This window comes from Tarenaya hassleriana, unplaced genomic scaffold, assembly GCF_000463585.1.
Source record: "Tarenaya hassleriana unplaced genomic scaffold, ASM46358v1 Cleome7, whole genome shotgun sequence".
In the NCBI taxonomy this organism is placed as follows: domain Eukaryota; kingdom Viridiplantae; phylum Streptophyta; class Magnoliopsida; order Brassicales; family Cleomaceae; genus Tarenaya; species Tarenaya hassleriana.
In genome coordinates this window covers 378,313-402,471 of record NW_010969548.1, presented here as the reverse complement: position 1 = coordinate 402,471, position 24,159 = coordinate 378,313, and the positions used below count along the sequence as shown (strand labels likewise).

The 24,159-nt window shown below is 39.6% G+C and overlaps 5 protein-coding genes and 1 long non-coding RNA gene across 16 annotated transcripts; 4 read left to right on the top strand and 2 right to left on the bottom strand.

Moving 5' to 3' along the window:
- The first annotated feature begins 927 nt into the window (after positions 1–927).
- Positions 928–4,912, top strand: LOC104800477 (transcription factor GAMYB-like). 2 transcript variants are annotated; one of them, XM_019200982.1, is made up of 4 exons: positions 928–1,017; positions 1,765–2,124; positions 2,287–3,195; positions 4,553–4,912. In XM_019200982.1, exons 2-3 carry the CDS (start codon positions 1,810–1,812, stop codon positions 2,632–2,634), a joined length of 663 nt encoding a protein of 220 aa, XP_019056527.1. In that variant the 5' UTR covers positions 928–1,017; positions 1,765–1,809; the 3' UTR covers positions 2,635–3,195; positions 4,553–4,912. The 2 variants fall into 2 exon arrangements, with proteins under 2 accessions (XP_019056527.1, XP_019056528.1); XM_019200983.1 differs by having other exon boundaries at positions 4,422–4,912.
- Positions 4,913–5,716: 804 nt separating this feature from the next.
- LOC104800475 (elongation factor 1-beta 2-like) lies at positions 5,717–8,054 on the top strand. The gene is made up of 6 exons (XM_010523281.1): positions 5,717–5,898; positions 6,022–6,138; positions 6,295–6,364; positions 7,070–7,187; positions 7,340–7,453; positions 7,620–8,054. Exons 1-6 carry the CDS (start codon positions 5,813–5,815, stop codon positions 7,781–7,783), a joined length of 669 nt encoding a protein of 222 aa, XP_010521583.1. The 5' UTR covers positions 5,717–5,812; the 3' UTR covers positions 7,784–8,054.
- Positions 8,055–9,529: 1,475 nt separating this feature from the next.
- Positions 9,530–12,065, top strand: LOC104800473. 10 transcript variants are annotated; one of them, XR_769739.2, is made up of 6 exons: positions 9,532–9,652; positions 9,894–10,816; positions 11,016–11,057; positions 11,254–11,302; positions 11,398–11,583; positions 11,980–12,065. It is a non-coding gene; the product is annotated as an uncharacterized LOC104800473 (long non-coding RNA). The 10 variants fall into 10 exon arrangements; XR_002023689.1 differs by having other exon boundaries at positions 9,530–9,652; positions 9,894–9,984; positions 10,075–10,816; positions 11,016–11,583; XR_769740.1 differs by having other exon boundaries at positions 9,530–9,652; positions 9,894–10,117; positions 10,219–10,816; positions 11,016–11,583.
- Positions 11,922–15,529, bottom strand: LOC104800474. The gene is given in 3 exon segments (XM_010523280.1): positions 11,922–13,079; positions 13,405–14,313; positions 15,349–15,529. Coding segments are annotated over 3 exon segments (2,181 nt in total). The 5' UTR covers positions 15,515–15,529; the 3' UTR covers positions 11,922–11,973.
- Positions 15,530–15,935: 406 nt separating this feature from the next.
- LOC104800472 (phenylalanine--tRNA ligase, chloroplastic/mitochondrial-like) lies at positions 15,936–21,409 on the top strand. The gene is made up of 11 exons (XM_010523278.1): positions 15,936–16,041; positions 16,764–16,992; positions 17,259–17,449; positions 17,541–17,747; positions 17,846–17,963; positions 18,261–18,337; positions 18,622–18,801; positions 18,900–18,944; positions 19,131–19,235; positions 20,650–20,763; positions 21,201–21,409. The coding sequence occupies exons 2-11, from the start codon at positions 16,791–16,793 to the stop codon at positions 21,249–21,251; spliced, it is 1,290 nt and encodes a 429-aa protein (XP_010521580.1). The 5' UTR covers positions 15,936–16,041; positions 16,764–16,790; the 3' UTR covers positions 21,252–21,409.
- Positions 21,410–21,462: 53 nt separating this feature from the next.
- On the bottom strand, positions 21,463–23,850 carry LOC104800470 (cyclin-B1-4). The gene is made up of 7 exons (XM_010523277.1): positions 23,603–23,850; positions 23,229–23,335; positions 22,928–23,134; positions 22,712–22,837; positions 22,214–22,624; positions 21,940–22,121; positions 21,463–21,841 (listed from the first exon to the last, which is right to left on the bottom strand). The coding sequence occupies exons 1-7, from the start codon at positions 23,646–23,648 to the stop codon at positions 21,700–21,702; spliced, it is 1,221 nt and encodes a 406-aa protein (XP_010521579.1). The 5' UTR covers positions 23,649–23,850; the 3' UTR covers positions 21,463–21,699.
- Positions 23,851–24,159: the final 309 nt, after the last annotated feature.

Genomic DNA, 24,159 nt, shown 5'->3' with positions numbered 1-24,159 from the left:
TATATGTGTGTTATAACATCGACCGCTATTTATATGTGTGAAAAAACCCTTCAGAGACATTGCTCTGAATGCGAAGAACACCCAAGACCCATCTCACAAATCAAGATCTTTCCCAGTAAAAATGGACAAAAATTTCATTTTTTTTCCTCCCAAAGAGGAGATTTCTCATTGTTCTTATCGATTTTCGTCGTTTATTGTCATAATAAATTCGAGTTGCCAAATGTACACAGCGAACCCAATCTTCCATTTTATCTGTTCTTCGTTGATTGGATGCCGGGAAAATCGTTTCTCGGGGTGCGGGAAAGTGAAAACCCAGTTTTTTCGGGGAGAAAACACCATTTAGCTCAATTTCAAGGAAGAGAATTCCAGAGTAGAGTGTTAAAATCTCCTCGCCTCTCTCCGCTAGTTTCGCTCTCTGATCGTCCCAGCTCTCGTGATTCGATTAGAGCAGATCTTCTCGGAAAATCTGAATTTTCCACGAAATTTTTTCTCCGATTTTTTTTCATCTGCATTTGAACGGATCGATCCTATTTTCTAGCTGATTTTTCTCTCTTCTCTTCGGTCTCTCTCTCTCTCTCCCACTCTCTGTCCTTCTAAGTTTTCGATCTCTAAATGCAATTCCTCGCCGGCTTCTATGTTTAAATCTTGGCCATTTTTCTTCATCGATTGTGGTTAGGGTTTCGTAAAGAAATCTCCATTAGCAGGTCATTTTTTTCCCCTTCGTTTTCTTCTTCGGCTTATTCAGCTCAATTACCTCTCTAAATATTTTTCTTTTGGCATTTCGACTGAATTTCGATTTCTTCCACTAGGGTTTTGATCTCGAATTCACGTGATCGACATTGTCTGAACCTTTGACATAATCGAAGCTCGGAGGAGTTTAACATTGTAGTTTCAGATTCTGTTCCTGCCTCCTTTGTTGAGATTCATCAAACAAGTGAAGGAAAGGGACCACTAACGTATGAATCGCTGAGCTTTTGTGGTCTGAATTACGTGATGGTTGGTGTTCGATTCATTGAGGTATGTTTTTCTTTATATGTTTCAGTAAATTTGTCGGGAATCGAACAAGATGAGTACACTGCATTATACGCTGCCTTGACGATCTTCAACAATGTAGTCTGGGAGATGTGCTGAATCTATCTTGCTTTGTTCTTCCTTTGTAATTTGTCTTTACGATTTCAGATTCATACCATAAGAGCTTTCATCCATGTCTGAAGCAATCTCGAAATCTTTAGCAGAACAATCATTAGCTTGTGAATGTGATTCCAGATTTTTTTCATCATTGCATGCTTCTGATAAGAACCCATGTTTGATTATCATATGACGAAACACAATGATTATAGTTTAATTTTTGTTCTGATAGTTTTTCTCTGAACCCTACTTATTAAATTCTTGATGATTAATTGTTTGTGGATGTTCCTCCAATGAAATTCGCGGTTTCAAGAAAAGTCATCCCCTCTCTGTGGCCTCCAAGAGCATGAGTTTTTTTTTCTTGTGGCTTGACAATGGAAACAAGGTCTTAGATTTTGGTTACAAAAATCATAGGTTGGCATCTACAAAGAATCGAGTTTTTAAGCAAAACATGTTTTTGTTTTGCTGTTGAAGTATGATTCTTGACTCTTGCTGTTGCCCAGCTCTCCTTCATCTTTTGTTCTTTTAAAAGAGTGAACCATGACTTTAGAGAATGTAGATATCTTCAATGGCTCCATGGATATTGTTCTTCTTCTATCTTGGGTTACGGTCTTAATGTCGGTACCTTGACAACAGTTTCCATCAGAAGACTGCTAGAATGAAAGATAACATTTGCACGAGATGCCTAAAGGTTGGAGTGATTCTGGATCAGGCGAAGGTGGCGGCAGTAGTCAAGGAAAACCCTTGAAGAGAGGACCTTGGACATCAAACGAAGACGCGATTCTGTCGGAATATGTTAAAAAACACGGGGAGGGAAACTGGAATGCTGTTCAAAAGCACTTTGGACTCTCTCGATGCGGGAAAAGCTGCCGCCTCCGTTGGGTAAATCATCTGAGACTAGATTTGAGGAAAGGTGCCTTTACCTGTGAAGAAGAACGTCGCGTCATTGAACTCCATGCTCTTATGGGTAATAAATGGGCGTGCATGGCGACAGAGGTAAGTTTCTGTGTTTGCGTATGTAGAGGTGCTAATGTTAATTTGCTTATTTGCTTCAAGTTCTGATTAGATAAGTACATCGGTATATATCTGAAAAAGAGTCGCATATGATCTCGTGTTTTCATTTGGGTTTCCTCCTTTCTTTCTTTTGATAACTTTCAGCTGCCCGGGCGAACAGACAATGAGATAAAAAATTTCTGGAACACGAGACTCAAGAGAATGCAACGAGCTGGCTTACCGATTTACCCCGACAATATTCGCCAGGAGGTGTTGAATGCAGCTCAAAGTGATGAAAATACAGACGAATTGGCTAGTGACGATGCTCAAGGCCGAGGTCCTTTGAGGTCAGATGGTACTTTTGAGATCCCGGAAATAGTATTTAAGAAGTTAGAGCTCAATCCAAATAATTTATCCTACCCATCGATGTTCCCGAGAGAGGGTAACATGTCACCTGTATCATTCAACTTCGTACCGCCAAGATCCATACCGAACTTGCAATTCTCCCGGTAACTGGAAACTCCGTTTTCTGGAACGATTGACGACCCCGAGATACATTTCTATAAAGATCCTTATGAGACGACGAGAGAGGATCCCTTTTGGATGAACGTCTCCTACCCTTATTCTCTCAGCACCCTGGAACAGTCGCCCTGGTTTAACGTTCCACCCGATAGCCACCTGCATGGCAATGCTGCCTATCCTTCTTCTTCTTCTTCTGAACCCCTTGCAGACGGGGGCCAGAAGTGGGAGCTCCCTTCACTCCAATATGTCGACGATGGTCAAGACACTGGCTTTTGGGAAGCCGATGCTTCCACCCTGATGCTGCCTCTTGAGTCAGTCGACACTTTGATCCAATCCCCTCTGACAGGTAAGACTCTGTCAGATTGTCCGTCATTACAGAACAATGGCCTGTTAGAGTCGGTTCTCTATCAATCACAGATGTTGGGCAGTTACACGAAACCCTGGATTCATTGGGGTTGAGACATGAGACAGATATGGATTCCGTTTCTCCATTGCTTCAGTCCTCTTCATCAGCTATCACTCAGCTTACTCCCATCAGTGCAAGCTCATCAGGTAGCATTTCCCACTCTCTAAAGTATGCGTAGTTACAGTTTCAGTAACTGGAAAAATAACAGTTCGGTAAAAAAATAGGGAAAATCCCATATTCCCCCACGTATTTGCCAAAATATACCAATTTCCTACATGAATTATTAATTTGACAAGAACTTACACCCAAATTCGAAAATTTCCAAATTCCCACACTAATTCGGTAAATTCGTTGCAATGTCCTACACATCAGTACACGGCGTGAAACGTTGAGGTGTTCCGTTAGAGTCTCAGCTGACTTGGCAGGACACGTCGGAAATAATGTACACGTGTATATGCCACGTGTCAAATCTTAAAACCCGAAAATCTGAAAAATTAAACCGGATCGGTAATTTGAAAACCAAAAAATTGAAAACAAATCCGAAAGAAAAAAAATCTTAAAATCCCTAACACTTTCCCGGCGAGTCCCTCTTCCGGCGTAACACCCTGGCCAGGCGACGGCCTGTTTCGGCTCGACGCCCTCCCCCAGCGAGGCTTCTTCCGGCGTAACACCCTGTTTCGGCGCGATACCCTCCCCTGGCGAGGCTTCTCTTCCGGTGCGAGACTGTGCCCAGGCGACGGCCTGTTTCGGCGCCACGAAACTCGGCTCCTCCGACTCGACGGTCTCCTCGGCGAAACAAAACCCCCGAGTCTCGCCTGTCCGATACTCTCCTCCCCTACACTCCCCCTCTACGGTACTCTCTTCCCCGCGATTGTGGGTTTAGTCCCACTTTTCTGATATGTTTGTTCTGACAATTTGAGTTGTTGAAGCTGATTTTACGCCGGAAGAGGAGAGTGAGAGGAGAGTGAGGAGAGTAAATGTCGCGATAGGGTTAGGGATTTTAGGTTTTTTTTTTCTTTCGTTTTTTTTTTCAATTTCTTTGGTTTTCAAATTACCGATCCGGTTTAATTTTTCAGATTTTTGGGTTTTAAGATTTGACACGTGGCATATACACGTGTATATTATTTCCGACGTGTCCTGCCAAGTCAGGTGAGACTTTAACGGAACATCTCAACATTTCACGCCGTGTACTGATGTGTAGGACATTGCAACGAATTTACCGAATTAGTGTGAAAATTTGGAAATTTTCGAATTTGGATGTAAGTTCTTGTCAAATTAATAATTCATGTAGGAAATTGGTATATTTTGGCAAATACGTGGGGGATATGGGATTTTCCCAAAAAAATAAACCCAAGTTTTTTTCCCATTTCAGGTCAGTCTTTTGGAATGGAGAAAGCCAAACCTATGAACACTGAAACGTTCAGAACATTGTAGCGACGGCTGAAAAATACGTTCTGTATTCGGGTTTTAACACGGGTCGTTCTGTTCTTTCTCTGTTTACAGGATACAACTCCGGGCTCGAACAGGACACGACAAATCTGCAGGAAGAATCGAACAAAAGACACAAATCCTTTCATGGAGACATGGTAAGTGAACTTCTGGACGGCGATATGAAACATACCTATGGCTACTAAGCAGAAGATGAAGAAGACATGAATGAGCTTTCCGAAACTCGCGAGATCAAGACCAGAGGAAGAGGTTCCACTTGAGGTTCATGAATCTTGGGTGGGGTCGATTCATTTTTTTCAGTCACCTTGTTTGTTCCATGGAGACATTTTTGTCTAAATATTACAGTTCTCTGCTTATGGTTTTACAAGAATGCTTCTTCTGTGTTATTCTGTGATTAAGTATATAATTTATACCCTTTTGTTTTTTTTACAATTCTTGGAAGTTAGACAGTGATTTCACTTAACTTTTAGGGTTTAGGGTTTGGTCGTTCTGTTTGGAGAAAACAAAGTTTTTCTTTTGGGTTTTATCAAATTGTATTCATGTTTTGAAAAATAATTATTTTTAAGAGTTTTTTATTTTTGTATTCTTATATATTTGATTCAACCATGTATATTTAATTTAATTTAATTAAAAATAATTATAATCAAATAATTTAATTTAAGACACTTTATTATATTTAGTGTTAAAATTAGATTCGATTCAAATGATTTATATATATTTTCTTTGTTTTGATTAAATGTGTTTGTATATGAATATATGTGTATTTTTGTTTTTTAATTTGTATATGTATGATTTTGTGTGTATATATGAATTAAATAATATATAATTTGAATATAATAAGATATCATGTAATCCATTTTTATATAAAAAAAAAAGAAAATGTGTAGGTTTAAATCATACGACAAGTGCAGATTGTTTTTCATTTTTATCATTTTATAAAAGCGGAAGTTTGTTTGGTACAATTAGAAATTCAAGTTTGTTTGCTGCAATTAGCAATTGAAATGTTTTATTTAATTAATTCTATTGAGTTTGAAGTCAACTTTAGCAATTCCCTAAAAAATAAATGATCCATCTCATAAAATCCATTCCAGAAATACCAAAGAAAAAAGAGAACAGAATTTCAAATTGATATCGGTCGAACCGGGCCGGTTAACAGTATCCGCATACCGATCGAAGAATACCCAGATAACACACACCGGACAATCTTCTAGGGTTTAGTTTCACATCCATATAATATTTTCTTCTTCGTACAAATTTAGCCTTCCCTCGTTTCTCCGACTCTCTCGTCGCCGACCAAAGCTTCTTCCGTGAAAAATGGCTGTAACTTTCTCCGATCTTCACAATGAAAACGGACTCAAGTCCCTTGATGAGTTTCTCTCTGGCAAGACTTTCATCTCCGGGTAAGAAAAAAATTCGGATGTTCAATCTTCCGTTCGTTATTCTGAAATCTGGGAAGTTTTTTCCTCATTTCTATTTGATAACTGGCTGTTGAAAGCTGGAAATTTGCTTGGATTTCTGTGTAGTGATGAGATCACTAAAGATGACGTGAAGGTTTTCGCCGCCGTTTTGGAGAAACCCGGTGATGCCTTTCCCAATGCCGGGAAGTGGTACGCGTCTGTCGAATCCCAACTGGCGAAAAGGTTAGGGTTTCGTGCCTGAATCCTTTTCCTTCCTGGATTCGGGTTGGATAATTTAAAATCTGTTTACAATGTATTGTAGTGTTAGATCGAAATTTCTCGCGTGATGATCTGATGTTTTCCTACCCATTTCGTGTTTTGTTTTTATCACATCTGTAGCTTTCCGGGGAAAGCAGTTGGTGTGAGATTCGGCGGTCAGGCTACTCCTGCAGACATGTTTGTCATTTATGTTCTAAGCTCTTAAATCAACAGGGGGCTGAACCTAGTATCAACAACTGCATTGAAAGAAGTTTAAAAAGAAAGCAAAAAACCCAATCCGTCTATACATCGCAGCCTAAACTCAGGTCTTTAATCCACGTGTGTATATATATAACATCATCAATGATGGTGGCGACTGGCTAAAATTGAGAGTAAAGAACGATGAATCCTACAAATTTTCCAACATTATTGTGTTGTTTTCAGCTGTTTTTGGGTTTCTTAGGAATTAGGATCATTGGAGATCAAATGCTTGAAGTGTTTTGAGGTTATGAACTCTTACTGATTGTTATGCTGTGGGCTTGATCTTTGGCTTCTTTACCTGTGAATTAGACTTTGATTAGATATGTCCTCCTCGTGGGAAAGTCACGAAATGGGATTATTTTTAAGTTTGTATTAACTAGTTTCATTATCTTACTGGAATTTTCGAAATCAGATTGTGAAACTTAAGTGTTCGTTGTCTATATATTGTGTAGGAGTCTGAAAAATTGTCCTTGTGAATTAACAATTGCATTGTTTTTGGAATCTTCGATTTGATCTTAGAATATTTCTGTGTAATGTATGGTACTTGTTCTCAGATGCTGTTCATCTGTGGTGATATTTGTAATGCAGATATAAGTTTCTGTTACTGTTGTAAATCTAAGTTTTGGTTGTTTTGCATTGATGATGCTGTCTACAGGCCCCAGCCGGAGATGATGACGATGATTTGGATCTTTTTGGTGACGAGACAGAGGAGGAGAAGAAGGCAGCCGAAGAGAGAGAGGCAGCCAAGAAGGATACCAAGAAGAGCAAGGAGAGTAAGTGTTATTAGCATCGTTGTACATATTACATAAATTAAATTAAAACCATGAAATTTCTAGCGTTCTTACAAATTTACAATGTTATTAGGTTTAGATACATTTGAATGATTGTGTTAACCTTCTATGTCATGCCTCCACTTTTTTTCCAGGTGGAAAGTCCTCTGTGCTCATGGATGTGAAACCGTGGGATGATGAAACCGATATGAAGAAGCTTGAAGAGGCTGTTCGTAGCGTGGAGATGCCCGGTCTCTTGTGGGGAGCCTGTGAGTTTTTGCCATAACTTTCTCAGACTATTGAAATGAATTTCGTTCAGTACCGCCTCTAAACCTTTGAACTATAAAGAGAGTTACAATTAGACCACTCTAGACTGTGTTTTGGTATGGAAATTTTGCAAAGCTTGACCCTTTTTCTACATTTTCGTGTTGGCAGCCAAATTGGTTCCTGTGGGATATGGGATAAAGAAGTTGCAGATCATGATCACGATTGTAGATGATCTTGTTTCGGTGGACGAGCTCATCGAAGACAGCCTGACCGCCGAGCCCCGCAACGAGTACGTTCAGAGTGTGGACATCGTCGCTTTCAACAAGATCTAAGTGAGAGTAACTCAAAACTACTTTTATCAGTTTTGTTTTGTTTTTCTTCTTGTTATGTGCCATTTGTGTTTTGCCCCTCCCCCTATCTTTCATCAACCATTATAGAAGTGTTACCTGTTGTCTTTGTTTTCTTTAAGTTGAGAAAGTAGTACTTTGCTTGATTGGTCTCTCTCAATGTTCTTCCTTCTGGATAACAAGCGGAGTTCATGGTTTTGATTCGTTTAGGGTTTAAATGGTTCCATCCTCTGTTTAATTAGATATGATTTGTTCTGTTTTGTGCGTGCGTGTGTAAATTGATTGGATCATTGATTTGTCTGAACATTTTATGATTAGATAGGTGTCATGATTACATAGGTGGACGTTTTCGGTTCAGCTGTGAAGAACCGAATCGAAAAATACGGTATTGTTCGTGAGCCGAATCATTCAAAATTTTCGAACGGTATTATTTATAGAAAATCGAATTTTTCAGAACGGAAATGAACCAAACCGAATTTTAAAAATTCTCGAAAAAATAATTTTTTTTAAAAAAATTCTATCTTTTTTTTAATAAATATTGAAATTGAATCTAACCAAACATAATATAAAAACTGATTTGTATCTATTTTTGTAAAATTAAAAAAACTGAATTGATATATTTCCATCGTAGACTCGAACCGATTTTTGAAATGTCAATCCCTAACTAAATATAGAATTTTCCTAGTTAACGAATTGATTTTTTATAAGATTTTCTATGGCTATATGATTGATTGTTATTTTAATTTAATAATCTATTGTAATCCTTATAATTGTAGAAATGTTTCGTATTCGCATATGAACTTACCATAAGAGTATTATTTTTTTATGCAATTTTCTATGTATATAACAGTTTATGGCTATTTTGTGATGGTGTAAAGACATTAAATTTAATATAGAATTATTATTCATATATTTTCTTATGTGAGATATTGTAATATTGATCAAATGGATTACTGGTCTAGAGTAACAAATTCAAGTTTAAGTCGACCGAAGATTTGTAAAATCTAAATTATTCTCTATGGAATATTACAATTAAATATTTCGCATATTATAATGTCTTAATCTTTTTTGGAGCATATTTATATTGCATTTCTTTCCATTTATCAAATGTGAATGCGAAATGATATTGCGATGATATAAAAAAATTAAATTCTAAAAATATGTCAAAATTTAAAATATGATATGAAAATATCTCATTAAATTTTTATACAATAATTTTATTATTATATATGACATTTAAAGTTGGATATATTAGTTATATATTATATTGGTTATTGTGAGTAGAAAGTTGATAAAAATATTAACATTTAATTTAGTAAAAGTAGTTTGGATTACAATGCATTTATCTAAAAAATATAAAAAAAATCGATAGTATGTAATATTATTTATATTATAAAAAACTTCAAATTATAAATGAAAAGATAATGCGAACAGAAAAAAATTGAGATAACGTTGAAATGTAATAATTTCGGATTTCTATAAAAACAGAATTTTAATCAATAAATAACTAAATAACTTTCCCTAATTTTTTTCATTATATTGACGTAGATTATAATCGAATACAGATATTCCGTACAAATATAATCAATAAATACAAAATACTTTAGATCATAACAATAATGTAACATAAATAATAATTAATGACAGCAGCATCTCTAGTGCTTAAATATAGCAACTGACTAATTAAAACATTAATTATTATTAAAATCCGTAACTAAAAATGGAGAGAGTATATATCTTCTCCACGTTCTCCTCCTCCGCATTGGTCGTCTTCTGTCTTCTTCCTCTTCGCCTCTCTCTCCGAGGCTTCTTCGGTTACTGAAGAATTCTGCTTTGAAAGCTTCCAGAAACCAAGTATAAGTACTATTACTTAGCCGTTTCAATTCTCTGTCTCTACTCTCGCTACTTCTGTTACTCGTGCTATTTTTTCTCTGATTCGATATCGAACTGTTCATGGGTTCTCGTTATTTTCCAAGATTTCCGCTGATAGCCGAGTGTATCTGGGTTGGATTTAAAGAGTTACCTGATTGTTTCTCTTGTTTTGCGTGTCAGATTCTGATGGGTTTTGTTCATTTCATCGATTTGTTTTTTGCAGATAGTAGAAACTTGACAGCGGGTGTTCTTCCCTTTGGAAATCTGAAATTTTCTCGGGGTTTGATTATATTCGTATGGCTTGGGATTGAAATGTCTATTTTCTTACCTCCTCCGTCTTCAATAGCATTTTGAGCTCTTTTGGCTATGGATTCTACCAACTGATGTGTGTCCTGTTTTGTCAGAATCAATGACTTCTTGAGAATAGCTGGCAAAAGGGAAAGATGGGTATCATGATTTAGATTCTCTGTTTCGTATTAAGCTTTTACTATGCAGAAAAACTGCTTGATTTGTTCCTATTTTGGACTCCCTCGTGTGTCCGCTTTCAGGTTATTAGGTAAGATGAGTTTCGAGAAGAATTCATGGCTTTTGTTTGGTACGATTAGGTAATAGGAGACACTACTAACTTCTCAATATCACCATTAAAAACCAAACACTGCCAATGGTTTTGTCTGCGAATGTATATCAGATATTATGATACATACATGTTCTGAGTCTCCGTCAATTCCAAGTATGTCTGAAGTGCAGCTCAAGATTTTCTTTCAGATTATAAAGCTCTTAAGTCTTAACCTTTATTGTTTTTCAGAGTTGTAATTACACAATCTTGATGCATCTTTGTTTGATGAATTATCATCATCTGAAGGTCAATGGAGCCGAATGCAGGTTGTTAAAGACCTTACTCCACCCTAATCTTGATCCCTTGGACATTCCGATGGTGCTCATAAAACCCCCAGAAGCATGTTCAACAGCTGAAGCTACAGCGCAATTCAAACTGAAACTAATGCCTAATATTCTGCTTCTAGAGGATTTCAGGATTCTATGGCTAAATTTTCAGCGTTTCCAACAGACCAGCAAGATGGGCCCTCTATTGATGCTGGATAATATCACAAGCAGTGAATATCTTTAGTCGTTTGCGTTAATGATTTGGTATGATTCGAGAAGTATTGATCTTGTCTTCTACTTCCTACGCAGGAGTATAATCCCTTCTTCCAGTGCTTAGAAATACGTGTGAAATCATGTTTAGATTCAGAATCTTGCATTTCTGGAATCTTCGATTTATGCTGAATCCACTAGCTTTTCGAGTTTTCCCTGCTCTTAAGTGCTTGAAACAATGTGTTGTTTGCAGCTGGAGATGTGGGGACTATGATTCTGTCTTCGTGTCTGAGAGGTATGTCTTAACTGAGTTCCTCTGCACATGTTTTCTGTTTATTACCACCTCTTGAACCAGTAAGCAGTTGATCCGTCTTCTTCCAAGGGCCTAACAAGTTGCTCCTGTATGTACAAAACTGCCACCAATACAACTTTTGGTACCATTATTGTGAATCTACATGTGGTTTTGTTATTTTTTTTTCTTTTGTTAAAAGCTTACAAATGAAGGGCCGACTTGTCTCAGCGGTGAAACCATTTCCTACGGTAGGGTATGAGATCGCAAGTTCGAATCCATCTCTCTACATTAAAATATAGGGGTAAGGTGGCCTAATATATTCCCTTCCCCATCACCCCATTAGATGGAGATACGAACTGGGTTGGTCCTTTGGTTAAAAGCTTACAAATCTATCCTCCCTATGCAACGAATGAATGTCAAGAAGTGGAAGCGCCATTGTAGGCATTGGTTCTTCAGATCCTCCACAGTTTATGTATAATGATGAAGTTGATGATGATGATGGACACTACAAAGAATGCCTTCTTATCTGGTAAGGCTTCTGTTCTAAATTTGTTACCATCATTGGCCATCCTGAAAATTGCTGTATCATGGGCACTATTTCAGTATTTCTGAAGAGAGCTTATGGTTATTCTAATCAAATTCCAAACTAGTGTGGATTGTTCTGTTATATTACAGAACAAGAATCACCAGTGATGGATTTGTCGAAATAAATGCAATATATATATGTGTATATATATATATATATGTTGGCTTAGTTGTTTTGCCCCCCACTAGTTTCTAAATTCTTGAGCCAATAATGGCATGTGAATTGAGAAATGCAGAAATAAATTCGAGAAACAAAACATACGCACGAAGTCGTCGACAGTTCTTCTTTCTCTGTCTTTTTCCTTTCTTATTGCTTAATGTCACTCTCTTACTCTTACAGCGGAGGAGAAACATAATGTCTAGACAAGCTAAATATGTCTTTCCCTTCAAACGGCGACGTCCAGTCCCGAGAATTGGCTGTCGATGTTTCCGAGGGCACGACAATGCTTCCGTTCTCCAGGCCCGCCATAGGAACACCATTGCCATTGACTCTGGCTCCCATCGAAGCTTTCAGATTCAGACCATACCCATTGATGTTTGATTCATACATGAGGTTATTCTTCAGCGGTGAAGTTGACCCGGGCCATAATCCGTTCCTAGGGCTCGGGGAAAAGCTCCGATCAAGGCTCCAGTCTATGCTTGTGTAGTCTAGGTATGCCATCGAATTCCTGGAGCTCCAATCCACCGGTGAAGAAGCGCCTGATGTGGCCGTTGAGCCTACTCCGGAGAACAGTCCCAAGGAAGATGCAGCAGCTACAGTTGGAGATGGACTGTTTCTGGTCCATAAGCCATTGCCACCGGCCATTCCAGTCGAATCTACCATGCTGTTGAATCGCTGCTGGTGTTGATACTGAAGTTGCTGGTAGATCTGATTTGGGTTCAGATTGTTCGGACTGGGGCTTCGAGTGCTTGGGATATGTGGTGGCATGAACCCATTAGACTTCATAATCTCAATTCCGTTTGCAGGGTGCCAACTGGTTGAAGCTCTAGGAGGAGATGTTGAAGGTGGAACCTGCTTTGCGCTTACAACTTGATTTCGCTGCATCATTGTAACTGGCTCCCTATTCAATGGCTGCTGAAGATTCTTGATTTTGTTTCCACCGGGCACATAGCGGGATTCAACCTTCAGTGGCTGAAGAGATGCTTGCGATGATGGTGACGCCAAAGGGTAAGAAGAAGCAGATGGGACTTGTCCGGTGTTTGGCCACCTTTTATCAGCCAAAGCAGCGGATGAGGGTTGAGGTTTTGCCCACTCTAACTTCGAATCAAGTCTCTTCACAGGCTGAGCCATTTTATTCAGAGGTTGCAAGGATCCTCCCACCATAGGGGCTGACCTCGTATAGTTAAAGTCCCTTTCATCTCTTGTTTGTTGTGAACCAGGAGTTGGAACATGTGTTGTCTGTGGCCTTGGTGCTGCTGAATTCTGATGAGCTATTCCTGCTTTTCTCAGACTATTGAAATGAATTTCGTTCAGTACCGCCTCTAAACCTTTGAACTATAAAGAGAGTTACAATTAGACCACTCTAGACTGTGTTTTGGTATGGAAATTTTGCAAAGCTTGACCCTTTTTCTACATTTTCGTGTTGGCAGCCAAATTGGTTCCTGTGGGATATGGGATAAAGAAGTTGCAGATCATGATCACGATTGTAGATGATCTTGTTTCGGTGGACGAGCTCATCGAAGACAGCCTGACCGCCGAGCCCCGCAACGAGTACGTTCAGAGTGTGGACATCGTCGCTTTCAACAAGATCTAAGTGAGAGTAACTCAAAACTACTTTTATCAGTTTTGTTTTGTTTTTCTTCTTGTTATGTGCCATTTGTGTTTTGCCCCTCCCCCTATCTTTCATCAACCATTATAGAAGTGTTACCTGTTGTCTTTGTTTTCTTTGAGCTTTCAAGGTTTCTTCTGCCTTGTCAAGATCACCCTCGGCTGTAATAACTGCTCGTTCTACTTCCTGCCTCGTGCACTTATACTGTATCTCCATATCGGTAATCCTAGCAAGTTCTTCTGATATGGCTATTTTCAGGTTCCCGGTATTCTGAGTGCTTTGCTTCTCAACCTCTTCTTCACTCCTGTCAAACAACCAATGAACAGACTCCTCAACCTTGCCTTCATTCAACATCAGAGCCGTTGTCGCATGCTCTTGAGAAATTCCCATGGCCACAAGTTGCTGGGTAAGCGTTTCGAGCTTTCTAGACATGAGATATGTGCTGCACTTCTCATGCAACTCCTGAGCCCGCCTCTCCTTCTGCCGTTGATGCTTCCTTTCATTCTTCTGACGGATTTTTTCTCGCTTGTCATTGTCTGCACCTGGTATTACTTCCTGCCGTGCAGATGGGTTGGACGGTTTCTCCTTGTGATCTTCTGACTCGCCTGACCAGCTATCATTGTTTGAAATGGCATCAGACTCAACCCCACCCGTCAAGTCAGCCTCATCTATGCTTCTGAAACGGCCATTATGAAGAGGCGAACCAGAAAATATCGAGACTGAATCAAGAACCTGAAAAGTTCCCAGAAGAGGATTGTAAGCATTGGCCGGCATATTGCTGTTTGCATTAATGGATACTGTAGGCTTCGTGGAGGCCTTTTGGGCATCGTTTCCAGCTTTCTTTTCCTTTGATTTTGACTTTGAAGCAGAAGCAGGAGACATCTCGGGGAAGAACAACAACGTCCCTGCGTCATTTAGAAACCAGCAAACAGTCAATGCGACAGGCCTAACAGTAACACAAGAGTTATTCTCCTGGACTCTACCGCAACACGTCCCTGCACTTCTCCTGGACATGTTACACTCCACAACACGGGGATTAGAAAACCAAACAGCAATGTCCTTTAAAGGAAAAACCCGCTTGTGCGTTGAAGAAATGATGTCTTGTCGGACAAAAACAGGGTTGAGCACACAGAATGTACAAAGCAACAGCTACAGTACAAAGATGACAAAGGGAATGAACAAGTCAGAGAGACGAGCAATCGATCAATGTTCAAAAAGCCAAGCTGGAAACAACAAATCCGAACGTTTCCACATCAATTAGCAACTACAGGACAGACAACGGGCCAAGATGATAAGCTTTTGTTATTCATAAAAGATTCCACTAATTGTAACCTCTCAGAAAGACAGGCTTAGTCACAATCTCCGAACAGGAGATGCATACAGGACCAGACTCGGAATGAGACTCATCCGTAACAATTCAATTTGAAAAACTATGCACAACATCATATATGAAAAACATAGTTTGAATGAAGGGCATGTTTGCATGTTCCCAAATATCGGTGCGGAAATTGGACCAAAGCACGCAAATGCGACGACGAAACACGAACGTTATCGTCAATCAGCCGCCACTGTTGAAAAATCTTGCCCAAAACGACGCCAACGCGACGATGATAATAGACCCGATTACAGAAATGAACAACGGAAATTGAACAGACCCAGAATCAAAAGCCAATTTACAACGCCCAATTGAACCCAATTTCTCAGATTGATCAACAGAGCTCGAGCGTCTGAACAATTCATGAATCAAACGAGATACATAAATGAACAACGTTACAGTCGCGAATTTGGCGTATTCCCCAAACACCCAATGATGGAAAATGGAGGAACGGAGAATCGGCAAACGAGTGGACAATAACGCAGCACTCGATGGGATGGGAGATGAAATCAAACAATCCACGGATCGGAGAGGCAGAGAGAGAGATGAGAAAGGAGAGGCGGACCTGGTCGGAGAAGACGATTTGAGCGGAGGCCGATCGACGGACGGTCAAAATCGCGCAGGAGAGAGAGAGAGAGTCGAAGAGAGGGATAATGTATTACAAGGTCCAAACTGAACCGAAATTTAGGGTTTGGTTTGTAATAAGGGAGACGAGGAGAGGAGTGAACCATAAATATGATTAACGAAGTCTCTTTTGGTTAAATATTTGGCCGTTTTAATGAAGATGGTAATGATGTCAACTCCTTGTTCGGCTGTTAAAAAAATATAAACAGAAAATAATCAAATTTAATTAATATTGATCAAATATCTCTTCTTTTCAAGTTTGAACTAATTCTATTTTACATTTTATTAAAAATATAAATTTTAAAAACCGATGGACTCGACGTGAACCCAAGAATCGCCTAACAGAGGAAAACCGAATCTATTTCTTTCTCGATTTGGATTTCGGTTTGATTAAGAGTCTATTTTAGTTTATATAATAAGATATATATTAAAAAACCAATGAACCAAATTCAATTTCTTATCTATTGGATCTCCCAATTGTCTGCAAACCGAACTAAACCGGATTAAACCGAACCCCGCTTCTCCATCACGCTCCATCCTTCCACTTAATCTGAAAACCAAACGGCAGGCGAACAAGATAATAGACGCTTAACTGACTTCAGACCGCCGCCGCCAGGCTGTTTTCGCCATTCCGGTGAGCGTGCCTTTGTGGGTTTCGAATAGGGTTTTGTTTCTCTATGTGTTTTCGTAACAAAGAGGCAAATCGGATGATTCCGAGTTCGATTTGGTTTCGTTTTAGTTGTTGTTGGTCTTTGTCTTCGGACAAAATTCCTCAGCAGAATTGTTGAATAGAGCAAAGAGTATAACCTTAGAGGCCTTATGCTCACCAGATGTTTGTGAAAAAGCTTCTGCGAACCCACATTTGGTTGTCGTGCTTTGTACTTCATTTGATCAGCTGCTTATTGTCGTTCCTGGGGTTTAGCTATTTCGTTTATGTTTTTGTCACGAGTTTGTGACTTTCTGTGGATTTCGGCGAATTCGGTTCAGGGTCTAAGTTTTCTGATCGAGGCTTGTGTTTAGTTTGTGTTACGTGAGATTCTGCTTAGATTCTTTGGACCATCGAGTATTGCTGATGTTTGCGTTTATTCAGATCCTAACTTTGCAATATTGGTTTGCGTTGATGTTCAACCGAAGATGAAAATGGATTCTAGTTCTTTCTCGAAAACATTTCCAGCAATCTTTATGCTGACTCTATGGAACTGCCCTATTTCTTTACTATCCGGGTCTGTGTTTTTCATCAGATTCTTTGCCTCTTGTTGCTTTAGTAAGCAAACACTTATTAGTCAGTTCAAGTGCCAAAACAGCCAAATGTAACTTGTATTCTGTGATTTTGTTCGGTGCGTATGCCATAAACAGGTCCCAAATTCTCCAGCTTGACAAGCCATGGCTGTCCTCTTTGCTCAGTCCACTCTCTTCAGCCGAGCTTCCTTCAGTCTTCTACGTTGCAATGGATTCACTCGACTCTCCTTCTCCTCCTTTTCTTCCTCTGCTGCTGTTTATTCTCCACCTCTCCCTAAAACAAAGAAGCACTGTCAGCCTGTTGTCTCTGCTCTTGAGCTTGGCGGCGTCAAAATCTCTAGAGACGGTTCGCAATTTTGAGTTTCAAAAAGTTTTACTTGTTTGTTGATTTTTTTACATGGGATAATCAGTTTACTTGGTTGTTCTTTGCTAATCCAAACTTGCAAATTTTTTAACTTTCTTGATCCGGATCCAGATCGTGGATTTGTGGAGTCGGATTATATAATTTATTTGATGCGAAAAGTTTCATCCAAACATTTGATTGTTATTAGGTTTTTGTTTTTTTTTTTCTATGTTTTATGTTTGTTATTCTGAAATTATCAAATTTTGTAGATGTGGTGAGAGATGATCCAACAAACAATGTACCAGACACGATTTTTTCTAAGCTGGGAATGCAGCTCCACAGAAGGGATAAGCACCCGATTGGGATCTTAAAAAATGCTATATATGACTACTTCGATTCCAATTACACTAACAAGTTTGAGAAGTTTGATGATCTTTGCCCAATCGTTTCCACAAAGCAAGTAAATTCTGCAAACTCAAGATTGTGTATCTGATTTGTGGTCTCAATTAATTTATGTTTTACTTATTTGTGAACTTCGTCTGTCTTTCCAGAATTTTGATGATGTGCTAGTTCCCGCGGATCATGTAAGCAGAAGCTACAATGATACGTACTATGTTCATGCACAAACTGTCTTAAGATGTCATACAAGTGCTCACCAAGCTGAGCTGCTGAGGAAGGGTCACACTCATTTCCTTGTAACTGGGGATGTTTATCGTAGAGATTCTATCGATTCCACCCACTATCCCGTGTTCCATCAGGTTTTGTCCTTGAGTTCCCAGTTGTCTACTATAATTGTTTTGTTTTCCAAAATCATGACATTCTTATGCTGTAGACATGTATGTACCATGCAATGTAGATGGAAGGATTTCGTGTTTTCTCTCCTGAGGACTGGAATGTATCCGGCACAGATGCCACAGCTTATGTTGCTGATGATTTAAAGAAATGTCTCGAGGGATTGGCACGCCACTTGTTTGGTAAATTTGGGTTCTCTTCAACCGAAGCAAATGTTCAAGTTCTGTCCTTTTGCACATTAGTACCTGTTAAAAGAGAAGGATTAAATTCCATCGAAAACACGGTTTATGTCAGACGTAATCAGGACGTTTATTTCATCACTTCGAGAAGTACAGTGAGCTCATCATTTAGGCAACAACAGCATAAAATTGAGAAAGATCGTGATGATAGGGATATGCAGTCATTTTTACTTCCCCTTTGATTTGGGTTGTAATCACATTCTCATGATTTTTTACAAGTGAGCTGTCTTTTGTTCACAGGGGCTGTGGAAATGCGGTGGGTTGACACATATTTTCCATTTACCAATCCATCTTTTGAGCTTGAGATATATTTCAAGGTAGCTTTACCTTTTTTTCACTTGAAGTTTAGTGTCATCTTGTGTTCTAACCCTCAAGTAGATATCCTTCAGCTTATACATAGTCAAACTCTTTTGCAGAACCTTCTCCCTTTTTATAGAAATATAGATGTTTAGTATATGGATCTATCGTGTATGGTACATTTTACATTTATTATACTGAAAGGTTGTGCTGCTGTATGTGCAATAGGAACTCCAATCTTGCTTTTGTTGGCTCTTTCTCCCAGCTTTATATATTGACATACTTTCTACAAAAAATGGGATAGGAGGAGTGGCTGGAAGTTTTGGGCTGTGGGGTGACTGAGCAGGAAATTTTGAAAAGGAATGGGAAACTGAATAATGTTGCTTGGGCCTTTGGACTTGGATTGGAGCGACTCGCTATGGTTCTCTTTGATATCCCTGATATAAGACTCTTCTGGTCAAGTGATGAACGATTTACCTCCCAGGTGAATCCTTGATGAACTTTGTGTTTGAAACTTGTGAAATCTGATAGTGAAATAGACATCTCATTTTTCATTTTCTTTTACATGTTAAACTGCTGCAGTTTGCAAAAGGAGAGCTTGGTGTCAAATTCAAGCCATTCTCTAAGGTAAAATATCTATCTATCCGCAAGTACATTCAAATTTCATGTTCCTTTTTGGGCACCAGCCTTCAATTGTCTATTCTGCGTTTAACTCGGATGCTAATAGAGCTGTGGACATTGGACAAAAAAAATTCAGTTTGAGAACCATTTGTTCTATAAATTAACGACGGGAAACAAAATCTTGTTCTGCAGTATCCTCCTTGTTACAAGGACATGAGTTTCTGGATCAATGAATCATTCACTGAGAACAACTTATGTGAAGTTGTCAGAGGAATCGCTGGAGATCTTGTTGAAGAGGTATTTCATGCATTTTGTACTTTTATCTATTTTAGGGTTTTTTTTTCTCAAGATGCTAGATTGTGTTTGGGTTCAATACAGGTTCCTAGCATGTGATCATACCGATCTAGGATTTGGTTTACTAGGTTTCATGCAGCAGAACAAGGAATATAAACCTAATCAAATGTCACATGTAACCAAACATGTACAAACCCAATAATCGTGTATATCACTGAGGGAATCGATACTTACCTCGTTTTCAATGAAACTTGAAGCAAATCTCGATCCGGGGCCTGTTCTTAATCACCTAGTTACAGTCCCTCTACCCGTATTCACACCGACGGGAAGGATTCCAAACGCTTTGGAACGGATCTGCTAGGATTTGTGAAGAAAAGGGTAACTCAAGAGATCGGATCTAATTGCGGGAAGTTTGAAATCGAAGAGAACGACTTCTCTAGGGTTCTACGATCTATCTCTGAGTTTTTGGGGCGGCTTTATTAAGTTTGGACGAAATCTCAAACTTAAATAGGGTTAGAAACCCTAAATCTGAAATTTGGAAAATTTTCCAGAACCCGGTCCGCCAGACCAAGAGCTTGGTCCGGCGGACCAAGTTTAGTCCGAAGTCTTCGGACCGCCTGACCTAGGGTCTTGGTCCGGCAGACCAACATTTGGTCCGGTCCGGACCAAGCTTCTTTGGTCACTTCTGGTCCGACTCAGCACTCAACCCTGAGTCCGCCTGATCCAACATCTGGTCCGGAGCTGACCAACTCTTGGTCAGCCGGACCAGACCTGGACAGATGACCATGGGCTGAGCACGGGCTGCCTGGGCTGACCAAATGTGGTCCGGGGCTGACCAAACTTGGTCATCTCCGGACCAACACACTGAGAACACTTTATCATGCTCGTTTCGATCAAATCTCAACTCCTTTCTTCGGATTCTTCACGTATAAGTTCATCCTTAGTGGTGTGTGACCCCGTAGGCCCATTCTAAGTGGTAGTGGTTTCGGAAACCTTTTTCCGGACCACAAGTCATGGTTAGCCTCTAACAAGTCGCCATGACCACCTACCTAGAATTGAGTTAGAGGTGATTTAATTAAGGCATTAACAGCTCAAGTTCTGGTCTTTTGTCTCACGATATCATATGTTGAACAAAGGATAAAGCCTATATCCTTGTGTTTTCTCAAGCTCCATCTGCTTCATTGCTGTGCTTTACACCGGTTACAATAAAGTGTTGAGTCTGTGTTGACCCAAAGATCCGAATATCTGATTAATGGTTCATTTTTTTCTAGTAAAGCTGCTTCATTAGGTACTTAATTTTGTTTTTCTTTCAATAGGTCGATGCAAAGCAAATAGTTTCGACTTAGGTTAGTTGTATCGTCACGGTATGAACAATCAAATTCATGCTTTAACCATTGGCATTCTTTTTGTCATGCAGGTGAAGTTGATAGACAATTTCACCAATAAGAAAGGGATGACAAGCCATTGTTACAGAATCGCATACCGTTCCATGGAACGCTCTCTTACAGATGAAGAGATCAATGGCCTTCAGGTATTATTATGTTCATCATGTTATGTTTTCTTCTTCCTTTTAATAAGGGGAAAGTACAGAAGAGAAGCTAAAGCTCATAAAGCTTATTTAAAACCCTAAAATTTTGTCTCAAATAAACCCTAGACCCTAAAACCTTACCCTGATTTATGGTTAGTTGATGAACATTGAGCTACCTGGTGTCGATGTTGCATCCTAAGTAGCAGAAGAACATAACTTAAGGTTGCATCGGTTTCATAATAAGAGAAACAATAGCATTCAGTAGTTAGTTCATAATATCATTGGACATTGGTAACGAGAACGATCCTCAACGGAGGGCAAGGATTTCTGTCTCAATAGCTTGTTTCTCTAAAAGGAACGGCAGATTGTTTTGGTACCGAAAATTTTGAGGAAAGGAAAAAGGAATGTGTTGGAAGCAACTGATGTGATTCCAAATGCAGTGGAATGTGAGGGAGCAAGTGCAGAGCAAGCTCAATGTTGTTCTAAGGTGAGACTGCCCCCCTTTCCAGTGAAGTTGCTGCAGAGATGATGAACAACAAGCTAGATGTTGCAAACACAATTCATCTTTAGCAAATTTTCTCTTGTTTTATTTTGATATTGTCATTGTAATTTTATTTTGGTGATTTTCGATCTCGGATTCGATGGTATATTTCTTCTACTCTATTTTGATCATAATATGATAAATATTTAAACCCTAACGAGTAAATCACATAAAACTTTCGATCATACGAAGAGGTTTACAAGAAGTAAGTGAAATTCAAAAGATGTCCAAAGCAAACATGGAAACAAAAAACTATGTGAAATCAATTTACACAAGTTTTCCAAAGCAACCCCCAAATCCAAAAGAAAGAATATAGAGGAATATCTCTCATAAGCCAAAATAAAGAGACATTGCATCACTCGCATTGCCCATGTCAGGACAAACTAGGGTTAGTTTCTTCACGAGCAAGAAACAGACAAGTCCTTGTGTACGAGAAGTGAAACGGCACCGTTTTCTGGGACAGAGTATTTCTTGTAGGCTGCTCTAAGCTTGCTTTCTGAAGCTGAAGCATGTAACTTCATCAGCGTCTTTGCACATTCCCTGAACACCACACACACAGGAAAAAGGATCCATTAGTTTGCTTTTATGATAGATCCAAAGGATTCAAGATTGAAATGATTAGGGCAAAACGGAATTACGTTAACTCATCTTCCGAGTAGCCTGTGTGGTGCTTCAGGGTCTCGGTCCAAAAGGGTTTCCCATCGATAATGCATCGGGCAGCGAAAACGGCAGAAGCCGCCAACATAGACGGAAGGTATGAGACCACTAGCGGATACTGCATAAGCCCGAGCTCGGCCAGGTAAAACACCATGTTCTCCATCTGGAAAACACGCAGATTGAAAATGGTGAAATGGTTCGGACAAAAACAGATACGGTGGAAAGTTGGCAAACATTTAAGCAGAGTCTTATTACCACTTCGTCGCAAGGAACAGAGGCTTTGACGTAACGCGCAAGGAACACATACGGCGTTGGAACGGTGATGTACCATTCGAGCTGTCCTAAGATTGACTTCTCCATAGCCAGAATCTGCTCTCTGACATAAGCATTGTCTGAAATGAGGACAAAGTCATTGACCTCTGGTGCCCAGATCTCTTCGTACTTGGAGGCCACGAGCATGGAGCTTATGCCCAGCAACTGAAGCTCCCTTCTCGGGACAACTTTCGCCGAAAGAAACCGGTCGATAAGGTTGATGGTGAGGTGGAGAGTTTCGGGCATGAGCTCAAACTTTCTGTGAACTTCGACCAGCCAATCGATGAGAATCGATCTCATCTTTGTGTTTAATTCAGGCTGTGATCCGATATAGTCTCTGACTTTTCCCTCAACCTGCACGGTCCGACGTTATAAACGGGTATAACAGGATGCAAAATAATGATGCGGGTATGCAAATTGCAAGATGAAAACGAAGATTACCTCTGCCATCTTATAGAACATATAGATATCGTCCACATATTCCACGGCAGCCAGTTCATTATCAGCATCCGCTGCATCAATGTCAATCACGGTATCCTTCACACCCTTTTTAGTTCCACTTGCAGCCTGTTGAGTTACACAGACAGTGATGAAATTGATAGCCACTAAATGAACTGAAATTGGGAAATTCGTATGCATATATACGCGCATATACACCTTGCTTCGAGCTGTGAGGGTTGCACTGAACGTCTTGGAACTTCTTCTGGGAGTTTTTTTGGGAACAGAACTGAAGCTCTTGTCGTTTTCATCAGGGCTAATGACAATAACCTCGGGTTTCGTCTTCTGGTGTAGTTTCAGTGAAGCTACAGCCTTTGTCACGCCAACGAATTCTTTAGCCGCTTCGGTTTTATGTTTCTGCAGATCCTGAGGGGACAGACAACCTCATATAATTCAGATTTCAAAGTTAAAGGGAAGCCAGTAATGGAAAGAACGCAGTTTCAAGTAAAAAAAAAAAAACCTTTCCGTTCTGAACAACACGGTCAACCACAAGATTGCCAATGTCTCCAAGAACCTTCCTGTTGTTCCTTCCATTTCCCACAACGTTTGTTGGCTTCACCATCTCCCCTGATTTTTCAAGAACCCACCCATCTCCGGAAATCAGGCAAAATCACGAAAGGGTACCAAATTCAAAGAAAAAACCTGATATCCGAAACGCATGGATCAACTAAAACCCATGAAGATTCAGAAGATATTTTCAGAGAAATCGAACTCTGATACTCTCCCCGAAAGTTGAACGACGGATAAATTTTTTACCCAGAACACCCAAATCAACCAGTAGGCCCCATACCCATGAAGATTCAGAACAAATTCAAGCGAATCAGACACACGAACCTTCAATTCCGCGTTGCTGATGAAGGAGCTGAGCTCTCGAAGCCATCGTTGAATCTTCTTCCTTATCTTGGATCTGAATCAGTACTCCTCCGATACTCGTGAAGAGAGACGAAAAGAAATCCCGGAGACGGCTACTTCGCGTCCCGGTTTCTCCACAATCAGTCGCCACCCTCTCTCTCTCGAAGTCCAAATTTTTGTCGATGAACGTTTGATTCTTTCTCAGAGATTTCTGGGCGAATGCGAAATGAGAAAAGTGGGCTTGCGAGATACTAATACTATTTCAGAGGCAACGTTTGGCTTTCTCCAACGGTCGACTTTTTTTTGGTCAGATCTCAGTCGTTCATTTGACTGACTTGGATATCCAACGGTTGACATTGTCGCTGTTTGTTTAAAAGCTATCCTACTAGCCGTTGGAGCGGGCGTTTTGGCACAAAAGCACCCCATAAATAAAGGTACTACTATGAAATGAACATAATTTCTAACTTTTGTGTGAATAAAGCTCTATTTTTTTTTATATTTCTTTGGGTGAAAATAAGAAATAAATATTGAAATGTGGG